General features: G+C 44.2%; 1 protein-coding gene across 4 annotated transcripts in view; it reads left to right on the forward strand.

Moving 5' to 3' along the window:
- ASTN2 (astrotactin 2) overlaps positions 1-10356 on the forward strand; it is an 885184-nt gene extending 874828 nt beyond the window's left edge. For all 4 annotated transcript variants that reach the window (XM_058694362.1, XM_058694365.1, XM_058694363.1 and 1 more), the window contains one exon: positions 9532-10356. In XM_058694362.1, the coding sequence (XP_058550345.1) occupies positions 9532-9769 (238 nt within the window). In that variant the 3' untranslated portion in view covers positions 9770-10356. The remainder of the gene's footprint in view (positions 1-9531) is intronic.
- Positions 10357-10771: the final 415 nt, after the last annotated feature.

Genomic DNA, 10771 nt, shown 5'->3' on the forward strand with positions numbered 1-10771 from the left:
GATCTATAGGTCACGGTTGGTAACAACTAAATTCCATGAACCCTAAGGTCTCTCCAGCTCAAAAGTAGCAATAAAAAAATGCATTGTGCTTGCAAATATTAAGAGACCTGTGGAGACCGCATTTCATTAATTTACTTATTCGTTGATTCACTTAATGTGCTTACTATGTACCAGGCTCTGTGCTATGGGCTGGAAATATATGAGTGAAGAAGACAGATCCTGCCTTAGAAGGAGCAGCATCCAGTGAGCAAAAGTCTGTAGGTAGTTGCAGTGAAGCATGTTACAAGAAGCATGCTGTAAAAAGGAGGGTGAGAAGCTGGTTACTGCAGTGTTTCTCAAACTTTAATGGGCATGAGAATCCTGTGAAAGCGTTGCTAAAATTCAAATAGACTTAGTGGCTTAGGATGGGCCTGAGATTCTGCATTTCTAATAAGCTCTCAGGTGTGATGCCAGTGTTGCTGGTCCCAAAAGTACACTTTGAGTGACAGGGTTCTGGATGTGAACAGCTGGCACAGCTAACCCAGACCTGGACCTCAAACAAGAATCCTTGGAGAAGACAGTGAAGTCTGTGCTTAGCATCAAAGGAGTCCTCCCATGGATGCTTTCATCAGAAGGAACAACCAATGCAAAGATGAGTTGGGGGATGGTAATTAAGAGGATACACTTAAGAAGTATAATTCTCATTGGGACAGAGAGTTCAAGGTGAGAGGGGGGAAAAGAAAACAAGGCTGGTGAGTTCAGCAGAGGGCAGATCATGATGGCTCCTGTGAGCTCTGTCCAGGAGTGTGTTCTTTCCCCCAAAAAGCCAGGTAAACGTTTTAAACAGAGGAACAATTTGGGTAAATGTGCCATGACTCCGAAGGGCTCGCAAGTGTGCAGAGTATCAAAGTGTAAAGGAGAGAGAGAGAGAGCAAGACACTGCCCTGGAGCCAGGAGCCTTGGGTTCCTGTCCTAGGTTTGCCACCCACTAGCTGCGTGACCTTGGAAAACCTCCATTCCCATTCTGGACCTCGTTTGTAATGTAAAAGAGCTGGACTCCAAAGTCCCTTCCAGCTGGGAAGCGAAGAAACCAGAAAGCCCTCAAGGTCATAAAGACCAGAGAACAGGGACACCTTGACTGTCCTTTAGTCCAGCATGTCCTGTTTCTCAGGGACCTAGGTGGCCAGGGTGTTAAGAGCACTTCCCAGAACCACCGATACCATGGAATGAACTCTATCAGGAATCACCAAACCCCAAAATGTTCCATACTTCTCCTTAAAACTATAGTCATATACCCCCATAAAATTTGGTGACAAATTGGGCATCTCTTATCTCTGCCTAATAAATCTATCAGGCCATTGTCCTCCAGAGCCTGGCTCCTGTGGCAGCCGTGGGTGCCACAAACAGCTACTCAGAGAAAACCTGCTGACACCCAGCTGGCCCAGCCATACGGTTTCTGTTAGACATGAGAAACTGAGCTCATAGGTGGCTAAGGACCAGAATTTGCCCCAATAGAATATACTTGACCACTCTTGGGCTTCTCGATGATCCTCTCAGCCACGTATGGCTGAAATGACAGAATAGGAAGAAGAGAGCAAGCACTTGAAGGGATTTTGTTTCAGTGAATTGATCTTTCTGGACTATAATGATATATTTACTGTCTCAGCCCCTCTTGCTTCCATGGCAGACATTGCTAATACATCACAGAAATCATCACAGGCTTGGTTTAGCCTAGGATTTTTCTCAACATAGCAAGATAGGCCTTTCCTATCTGAGAAGAGTTGGCATATCCCATGAACCATGGTTGCTGCATCCATAGTGAAAATAAGCAAACTTGATGTCATTCTTTCAATTCAAGATTCTATTCACCCTTTCCTTAGCTATCAGGGATTAAGTCTTTTGGGATTTCTAGGATATTTTGAACAAGAGCAAACTTAGGCTTCTAGGGCCATATTCCTATGATCTCACATGCACTTTTAATCTTTCTTGTTGTTGTTGCATATTTTGACATTTCTGAAATCAGGATGGACGGTGCACAATGGGTGTGCACATTAAGTGTTATATTCTTTCTCCTTTTCTTGAAAGGCTATTATTAAATCAGTGGCATTTCTTATAATTGAAGATGCCTCAGGGTGGATAAATACAAAACACAGGATGACCTTGAACAAGTGTTCTATGGATCAGTGTTCCCACTGGTAGTATAGCAAGGTTGGCTGCTATTTTGTAGTCTGTTTCTGTTCCACACTGAAATCACTGGGTTGGTTGAGACTCTGTCGTTCTTACCATCAGTTAAGGAATGAATTCTTGGGAAGGTCTTATGGTTTCTTGCGAGAGAATAAGGAGAAGACAAAACATAAATATTTTCACTCTTATAAATCACATTTCAAAGCTGATGTTGAAGATCTATATCAAGACAGCAGTATTGAGCTACTTGTTTTCTGTTTTGTGGGACTGGTCTGAGGCTAGATGCTGAAAGTAACCCCAGTGAACTACCGCAACGCCATGAAACCATGGTTTCATTGCTCAGATTCATCACACCAGCTACAAAAATATATGTGTATATACGCAGGTTTTCAAAATGGAAAGACCTTATTGTATTTTGTTCTAAAAGTAATTCTTGCTCATTCTGTAGCATCTACATGATGTGGATGTATATAAAGTGGAAAGTGAGAATTTTGCACTCTGAATCCCATAATCCGAACCCAGAGATAAAGTCATTAGCAGTGTGCACATACCTTTCTAGATATGACTTGGATAAGAAAATGAATAGGGATGCTGATACAGGCTTAAGGATATACCTGTATCTACAACCAGAGCACAATTTTCACCAACTCTGCTATGTACAACAAATAGATACACCATGTTCTGCTGTTTCTTTATACTTAATAGGTCTTTTCTCTTGGATGCACATGTACTGTGTTATCTGGGTAGGCCCTTTAGCCATGCAATTATTTGAATGTACTGTATGTTACTTGAGTCTTCTGTTAAATACCAACTAGGTTTCTTCCAAATGCTTTGCTGTTATAAACAACTCTGTATAAACATTTTGCCTACCTGGCCATATTATTTCCCTAGGTCCACATGGATGCTCAAATGCCATTCCATTCCTTTTATCAATTCCTGCTGGAGAATTTGGGATTTTGAAAGCTGAGTCCTGAGAATTGCCTCAGTTCAAGTCAGTTCGCTCTTATTAATTCCTTCTACATTGTCCAAGAAGCAGGTGGAAGATACTAGTTGAGCACTATTATGGGTGAGGTCATTTACATCTCATTTCATCTCCTAAACCGTCGATTCTGAAGATTAAGCAACAGGGAATCACTGGAATTAAGTAAATTGTTTAAGGTTACATAGCTAATAACTGCCAGAGGCCAAATTCAAAATAAACTCAAAATGCAAACTTCAAACCAGCGTCCTGTCCATTATAACACATTGCATCCCAAGATATGTACACAACTAAGGCAGAATATATTATATATCTCAACAGAGAAATAAAAAGCTTCAGCAGCAAAGGGTAAAAGATGACTTATGATAGCTGGGAAGTTCTGGAAGACTTCCTGAAGGTGAAATTTCAGCATGACTTTGAAGCAAGAACAGAACTTCAGCAAATGTGGTCCTCTTACGTCAGCAACTCTGTGCCTTGGCAGTTGTGTCACATCTATCGTGAAGTTCTCATCAGATGCCCACCAGATGGTATCTGTGAGTCAACCCCTTGATTCTTGTCAGTAAAAACAAACAAGAACCACAAAAGTCTTCTCCACTTTCTACTACCATTAGAGTCTGCTATGGTCTGAATGTTGTATCCCCCCAAAATCCGTAGATTCAAAACCTAATGTCCGAGGTGATAGTATTAAGAGATGGGATCTTTGGGAGTTGATTAGGTCGTGAGGTTGGATCCCTTAGGAATGGGATTAGTACTCTTATAAAAAGAGGGACCAGAGAGATTCTTTGCCCCTTCACCATGTGGAGGCACAGCAAGAAAGTACCATCTGTGGACCAGGAAGCTAGCCCTCAGTAGCTACCGCACAGCACATGTCCTTAGTGCCATGATCCTGGACTTCCCAGCCTTCAGAACTGTGAGGATTAAATCTCCATTGTTTATAAATGACACAGTCTGTGGTATTTTGTTATAGCAGCCCAAACAGACCAAGACAGACTCCTTTCTAAAACTTACTTGATTTGATCATCTCTAGTGAAGGAAAACCACTGGAGATATGGAAGGGTCCATTCTAGATTTCAAGGATTCTAGTTTTAAGTTTTTATCATATTGAGTCAAAATTCACCTTCTGTTAATTTTGGAGCAATATCATTGATAACACTGGGGTGCCTTGCAACAGCTCTAGATGCTCTTCTCACACTCTGTTAGCCCTGGTCAAACCATATGACCAGCCCAAGCCTCACTTTTACCACCTAAAGACTGGGACTGAAGTATGAACTCTAAAATTGTGGTGAGGATTATATTTAATTTCAGGGTTTTTTTTTTTCTTCCCACTAGTCTTCATTTATTAGAACAACATAACCGTTTGCCTGAATTCTCCCTTCAGAGGACACATTCCATTCCTGCTTTCCACACTTCCTCATTAAGACTTGCTTTTGAGACAAGCTTCAGCATCATGATCTGGCTACAGTTTGCACATGTCCCTCTTACCAGAAGTGACTGGGGTTCTCCAGATGTGGCCTGACCAGGGCAACATGAATGAAGTCATTCTTTCTCTTAATCTGCGCTATCCACTTTTGGAGGTTGTGTCCCGTTTTTGTGCAACCACGTCATGCCCTCGACTCTCATTAAGCTTGAGGTCAGCTAACACAGAGACGTTTGAGCTCAACTAAAGGAGATAGGGAGGAGGGGGAGAGGCCAATAGGAACATTTCCCTACTGCCTCTTTTTCCCCCCTCCATTCCAGGGCCCCCTTAGAAATTAGGTCTGTATCCACTAACTGTGTCAACAGCTGATTGGGTAATGGTGCTGGGAATAGAATGGTCGGTCAAAGGTTCTATAGTTCCCGGAGAAGTGGCATTGGAACTCAGCCCCTGACTCCTCCACAAGCCATTCCTGTCTCAGCCTTGCCCGCTAATATAACCATAAATTAATGTGCACTGTCACTCCTTCACCTCTGGCTTCCTATCCCAGCAGGCCTGGGTCCCGTCTCCAATGAGGAAGATTTCATTTCCGGTATTTGAGAAAAGTGGTCATTCTGACCTATGATTCCCTCTCCAGGGAAAGCTTGGAGCATGCCTGGCCTTTGATTTATGGATCTCCATTGCCTACAAATTTATTACCCAGCTCTCTCACCTTTGGTCTCTCACTCCCCCTCCTCTTCTCCGGCCTTTGAGCACCTCCAACCCTTGTCTCCATGGTGTCCCCTTCTGAGTTCTCCTGTCTTTGTTGGCTAAATGCAAGCCAAAGTCTGAGGCAGTGTGTGCTGTGGACAAAGAGCAGGGGATAGTTAAGTGAACTGGCACCAGTTTAGTGCCTATTGAGTACAAATTTCTGTGCTGGATGCCTACAGCAGTCATTCATTTCAGCCTAACAACAGCCCTACAAAATAAGCATCTCTAATCCCATTTTAAAAATGAGGAAACAAGCTTACAGAGAAGTGACTTACCCTAATGGTTTCTGAAGCCTATGTCCTTTCTTCTACAGTATGCTACTTTGAACCTTGGCTAACATTTACTGAGAGTAATCAAATTACTCAGCTCATCTCATTCCCCCCAGAACACTGTTATTACTCTCATTTTACTGATGTGGTAACTAAGAGCACCATTGAAGAACTTCCTAATGATCCACATAGCTGTTAAGTTATAGAGCTAGGATTTGACTCTGAGACTCCAGGCCCAGATATTTAAATTCAGCTCTGTACAACCAAGAGCTCTGGTTCTTGTTCTGCCTTTGTTACTAACTTCAGGTGTTCCTTTAGACCGAGTATTTTCTCACTCCAAACCTCAGTTTCCCCATCCATTCAAAAGGAGGCTTGGTTCATTGGAGTTCCAGAATTCTCCCTGAGGAAATGGCTGGGCCTTTGGAGACAAAGCCTTTGGACATGTTGGAGGGATTCCCTTTTCCAACCTCATTTTGTATCCGTGGCTTGTTTTTGTGACTGTCTGAATCAGACAGTCACTCTCCATTGCCCCTAAAATATAACACTTCCCCAGGGCTTTGAAGAGTCTAGATGGTCTGAGATCTGAAAAACTGACTAGTCTCTTATCCATTCTTTGCACTAACCATTTCAAAGTTCTGGTTGTTCATGCTCTTGGTAATGTAACTTTGGATGGGCTCTTTCCTCTGCCTCCCCATCTACCTTAAAAACCTGTCTCATCATTGAAGTCCTAGTGTAGTTGTTAAATCCCTTGGGAAGATTTCTGAGCCCCCAAACTAATGATTAGGTATCCACTTTATTCCTATTTCTGTCTGTCTCCTGCCACTGACTTGCAAAGGTGCCCAAGGCTTATACCAGTATGGAAACAGTGATGATGAGGGGCAATGGTGGGGGTGGTACTTTCTACCCTGTATCGGGGACTTACAATGTGCCAAACACATTTCTAAGGGTTTTGTGTGTATTAACTTCTGTAATCCTCGCTATAACTTTATGAGGTTGGCAAATGTCCCTCCCTTGTTATAAATGAGGAAGCAGAAAGAGGATGCAGCTTTTTGAAAGCATAGAAAAAGCAAACCAGCACCCTTAAGTGTGATGATAGGAAACACTTGACTCCTGGATGTGTGCCCTACCTGGTTTCTTGCTGCCAGGCTTGTCCTTCCCCCAATTCGGTTCTCCTCAAGGCATCCAGGAACGTTTTTAAATAGTCCAGCTCTGAATCTGTTACTTGGCAGCTTGAAACCCTTTGATAACTCCCCTACTTGCCTTCCAGACTACCAATCTAGATAACACTTATTGAGGGCTTGTTATAGATTCATTAATGCTTTTTTTTTAATGAGTCTTTGTGGTAGATAACAAACATTATTCCCATTTCATGGATAAGGAAATGGAGTCACACCTGGTTAAACAATTCCCTCAATATCAGAGCTAGTAGGTGGCTGAGCCAGGATTTGAACCTGAGCAGTCAGGCTCTAGAGCCTGAATGGTGCACCATTACTTGGTACAACCAACTCCCCAGTTCCTGAGTTTTAATGGCTGGCTCCTGCCACTTCGCCAGTTTTCCCACTGTGTCCCCACTTACCACATGGCATTCCAACTGTAAATCCTCAGAAATTCAACATAATCACTTATCTTTATGCCTTTCCCTATCCCTCCTGTTATGTCTTTGTCTTCTTTGACCCCTATTCATTTATGAGACTCAATACAAGTTGCCCTTCTACTAGGAAGCCTTCTTGGATATCCCCAATCCTACGTAGGCACCTTCCTCTGCTTCCTCCCGGCCCCCATGCCTCCTCCTATCATTCTCCTTTTTGTCATTGACATTGTCATTTGTCATCTGTTGGTCTTTCACACTGAATATAGAGCCCTCTCATAAAATAAATGCTCAGTAAATGAGCAGTCAATAGCATTATCTCCTTTAACTTCACAACAGTGCCATTTTTCAAGTGAAGAAATGGGTTTAGAGACATTAAGTAAATTTCCCAAGGACACAGAGCTATTAAGGAACAGAGCAAGTACTCAAACCAGGAGAAGAGAGAAACGTACTCCTCAAGCTCTTCTTTGGCCTGCCAGGGGAGAGAGAGGTCTGTGGGCAGAGTGGCAACTCGAGTGTGATTATGAAGCTATGAATTCTTGGCACCTCAGGAAATATTCCACCCAAGTGGTGAACTATACAAAGAGGACTTTTTGAAAGGTACCTCATAAATCGTGCCCACAAAACATACACACGTAAGCCCGGCCCTTTTCCAGTCGCCATGCAGGTGCCTGACACAGTCTCCCACTTGTGGGGTATGTTGTCGTAAAATGCCCTCCCTCCTGGGGTCTCAGAGGGGCATGGAGAGGACAGCATGAGAGAGCTGTTCACTCAGCCCTTGGGTATCTTGAAGATGGTGGAACCTAGAGAAAACTGGATTCTACATGGAGATGGACACCTTGACAGTGACACTAGTCTATGGTGGGATCCGGGAAGAGGATGCCCCTTTTCCTCTCTCAGCCTCAGTTTTCACATCTTCAATGACAGTAGGTGAGACCAGGTCACTGGTTCCCAGTTGGGGTGATTCCCCCTGCCCCCACCTCCAAGAGGAGAATTTACAATGTCTATAGACAATTTCATTGCTAGGACTGGAGCAAAGGAGTGCTATTGGTACTTAACGGGCAGAGGCCCAGAGATGCTGCAAAACTTCCTACCAGACAGCCTCTACAACAGCAAATTATCTGGTTCAAATGTCAATAGTGCCATCATTGAGAGACCCAAGGATCTCAGAGATCCTCTCTAGCTTTAATTTTCTATGCAGCCATCAGACCTCCTCAATGATCCTCTTTCTGGTGCTGGATAAAGGACTCCAGATAAATTACTCATGATGATCACCACAGGACAGGGTGATTCTTGTTTAGACTAGTGTTCAGTATGACCCTGATCCCAAGATACTATCATAACAATTCTTGGTAATCGTAGGTATCATTTATTGGGAGCTTATTCTATGTCAGGCTTTGGTCCTTTCTCATGGTAAATCTTAACCACGAACTTGTGAAACTAAGACCATCCTCACTGTTTTAGACATGACAAAAACAAGATCTAGAGAAATCTGATTTGGGGACTTAGCTATTAAGGCTTTGATGAAAGATCTCCAAGTTTCCTGCCTGTAAGAGTAGGGTATGAGAGGGGCACCTGGGTGGCTCAGTCAGTTAAGCATCTGACTTGATCTCGGCTCAGGTCATGATCTCATGGTTCATGAGTTCGAGCCCTGTGTCAGGCTCTGTGCCAGCACAGAGCCTGCTTATGATTCTCTCTCCCTCTCTCTCTCTGCATGCTCTCTTTCTCTTTCAAAAAGAAAAAAAAAAGAATAGAGTATCAGAGAATAGAGAAACACAAAAGCAGAAGTTAGAGAGGGGCTTCATGGGTATCAGGCCTAGATTCGAATGCCCAGCCCCAACGGTCAACTTGATGTTTGACCTTGGTCATGCAATGTCATTTCTCTGAGCTGTGGGCTCTACTCCCATTCTGTGTGAGTGGAAAGAACAGTATGTTCAGGGCTGTTGTGAAGATTAAATAAAACTGTTAAATGTATGCAAAGCACTTACTCTGTGCCTAGCATGGCTAGTGTCAATAAATTTTAGTTGTGATTGTGGTTTCTGTGTATGATTATTATAATAATTTCTCCTTGGTCAGAGCCCTAAGGCTGGTAACTTCATAACTCCTGGGACTCTCTTTTCTTGGAAATGAAAATGCTGGATCAAAGGTTCTATGTCACTTTCATTCTTTACACATTGCACAGTTGAAGAGGACAGATTCTGAGGTGATTTTCAAATGGGTGTTTGAAATATCACACTCAGGCCAGGAATGGTTAGGAGGTTGTTGGGACAGGAAGTCCTCATTTCTCTTGTCGACCTTTATTCACTGTCAAAGGCTTAAGCTTTGATCTGGGCTTCATGCTTCATCGCTGTCTCGTCCTGCCTTTCAGGAAGGCCCACCTGATCCTGCGGCGACTGGAGAGGGTGAGCGGTCACTGCTCCAGCCTCCTGCGAAGCGCCTACATCCAGAGCCGTGTGGACACCGTGCCCTACCTTTTCTGCCGCAGTGAGGAGGTCCGGCCTGCGGGTATGGTGTGGTACAGCATCCTCAAGGACACCAAAATCACATGCGAGGAGAAGATGGTGTCCATGGCCCGAAACACGTATGGGGAGTCCAAGGGCCGGTGAGGGAGGGTACTGCCCTCCATGAGCACAGAGACTCTCCATGGGAGGGGGAGCCCTACTCTCGTGGATCCTGGGGCCTGGGGGGGGCTGGGGGACAGCTGAGGATGGGCCTGGCAGATGAGGCTTGCCAGCGAGGCCAAAGCAAACTCTTTCTCTTGTGGATAGCCGACAGAGAACTTTGTAACTGCTGGAATTATCCGGGTTTTTTTTCTCTTTTATTTTTTCTAAGATATTATTTGACTATCCAAGTCTCTCCTTTTTAAACATTTTCTTATGGATGGCAGTCAGTCCCGGGGGAGGGGCTTTCAGGTGGAGACCAAGCGGCCTTTGCTCTTCTTCCTTCCTCCTGCCACACTCAGCTTCCTTCCCACAGTGGGCCCTGGAGGAGACCCATGGAGAGACAATCTGACCTCTTCAGCATCAGGAAGGAGGCCCCGAGGATTGTTGCAGTGAGGAAGCTTGGGTCTTTATGGCTTTTCATTTTCCAGACACTACTGGGTTTGCAGGATCCCTGCCTCTTCCTGCTGCTTGTGGGCCTGGACAGAGTCCCTGCAGCACTTTCCATGGATTAAAAATTCTTATTGTCTCTCTTTCTGCTTGGGTAGTGTTTCTTGCCCCTGGGGGACCTCTGTGTATTCACTCAACAGATATCTATTGATTACCTACTATATGCCAGGCACTGGGCGTGCAACGGAAGAGTGAGAAGCTCCCTGCTCTCGGACCGTACAGTCCCTTGGAGATTATAGAGAGGTGGGTCAGTGAATTCAGGCTGCAGTAGGGTGTTCCTAACTCATTTCTGGGTCCTGAGACAAACTAGTGCTTCAAGGAAGTGCTTCCTTGAAAAAGTGATGCCTAAAGCCCAAAGGACAGGAGGGGTAAACCAAAGAGAGTGGGGAGGAATGAGATGGGCCACCAGGAACATTGAAAACCCAGAGATAAGAGAAAACAGAACACATTCTGGGGCTGAAAGCACTTCCCATGAGAATAAAGACCCAAATAGCCAGA

This window comes from Neofelis nebulosa, chromosome 12, assembly GCF_028018385.1.
Source record: "Neofelis nebulosa isolate mNeoNeb1 chromosome 12, mNeoNeb1.pri, whole genome shotgun sequence".
NCBI classification, from domain to species: domain Eukaryota; kingdom Metazoa; phylum Chordata; class Mammalia; order Carnivora; family Felidae; genus Neofelis; species Neofelis nebulosa.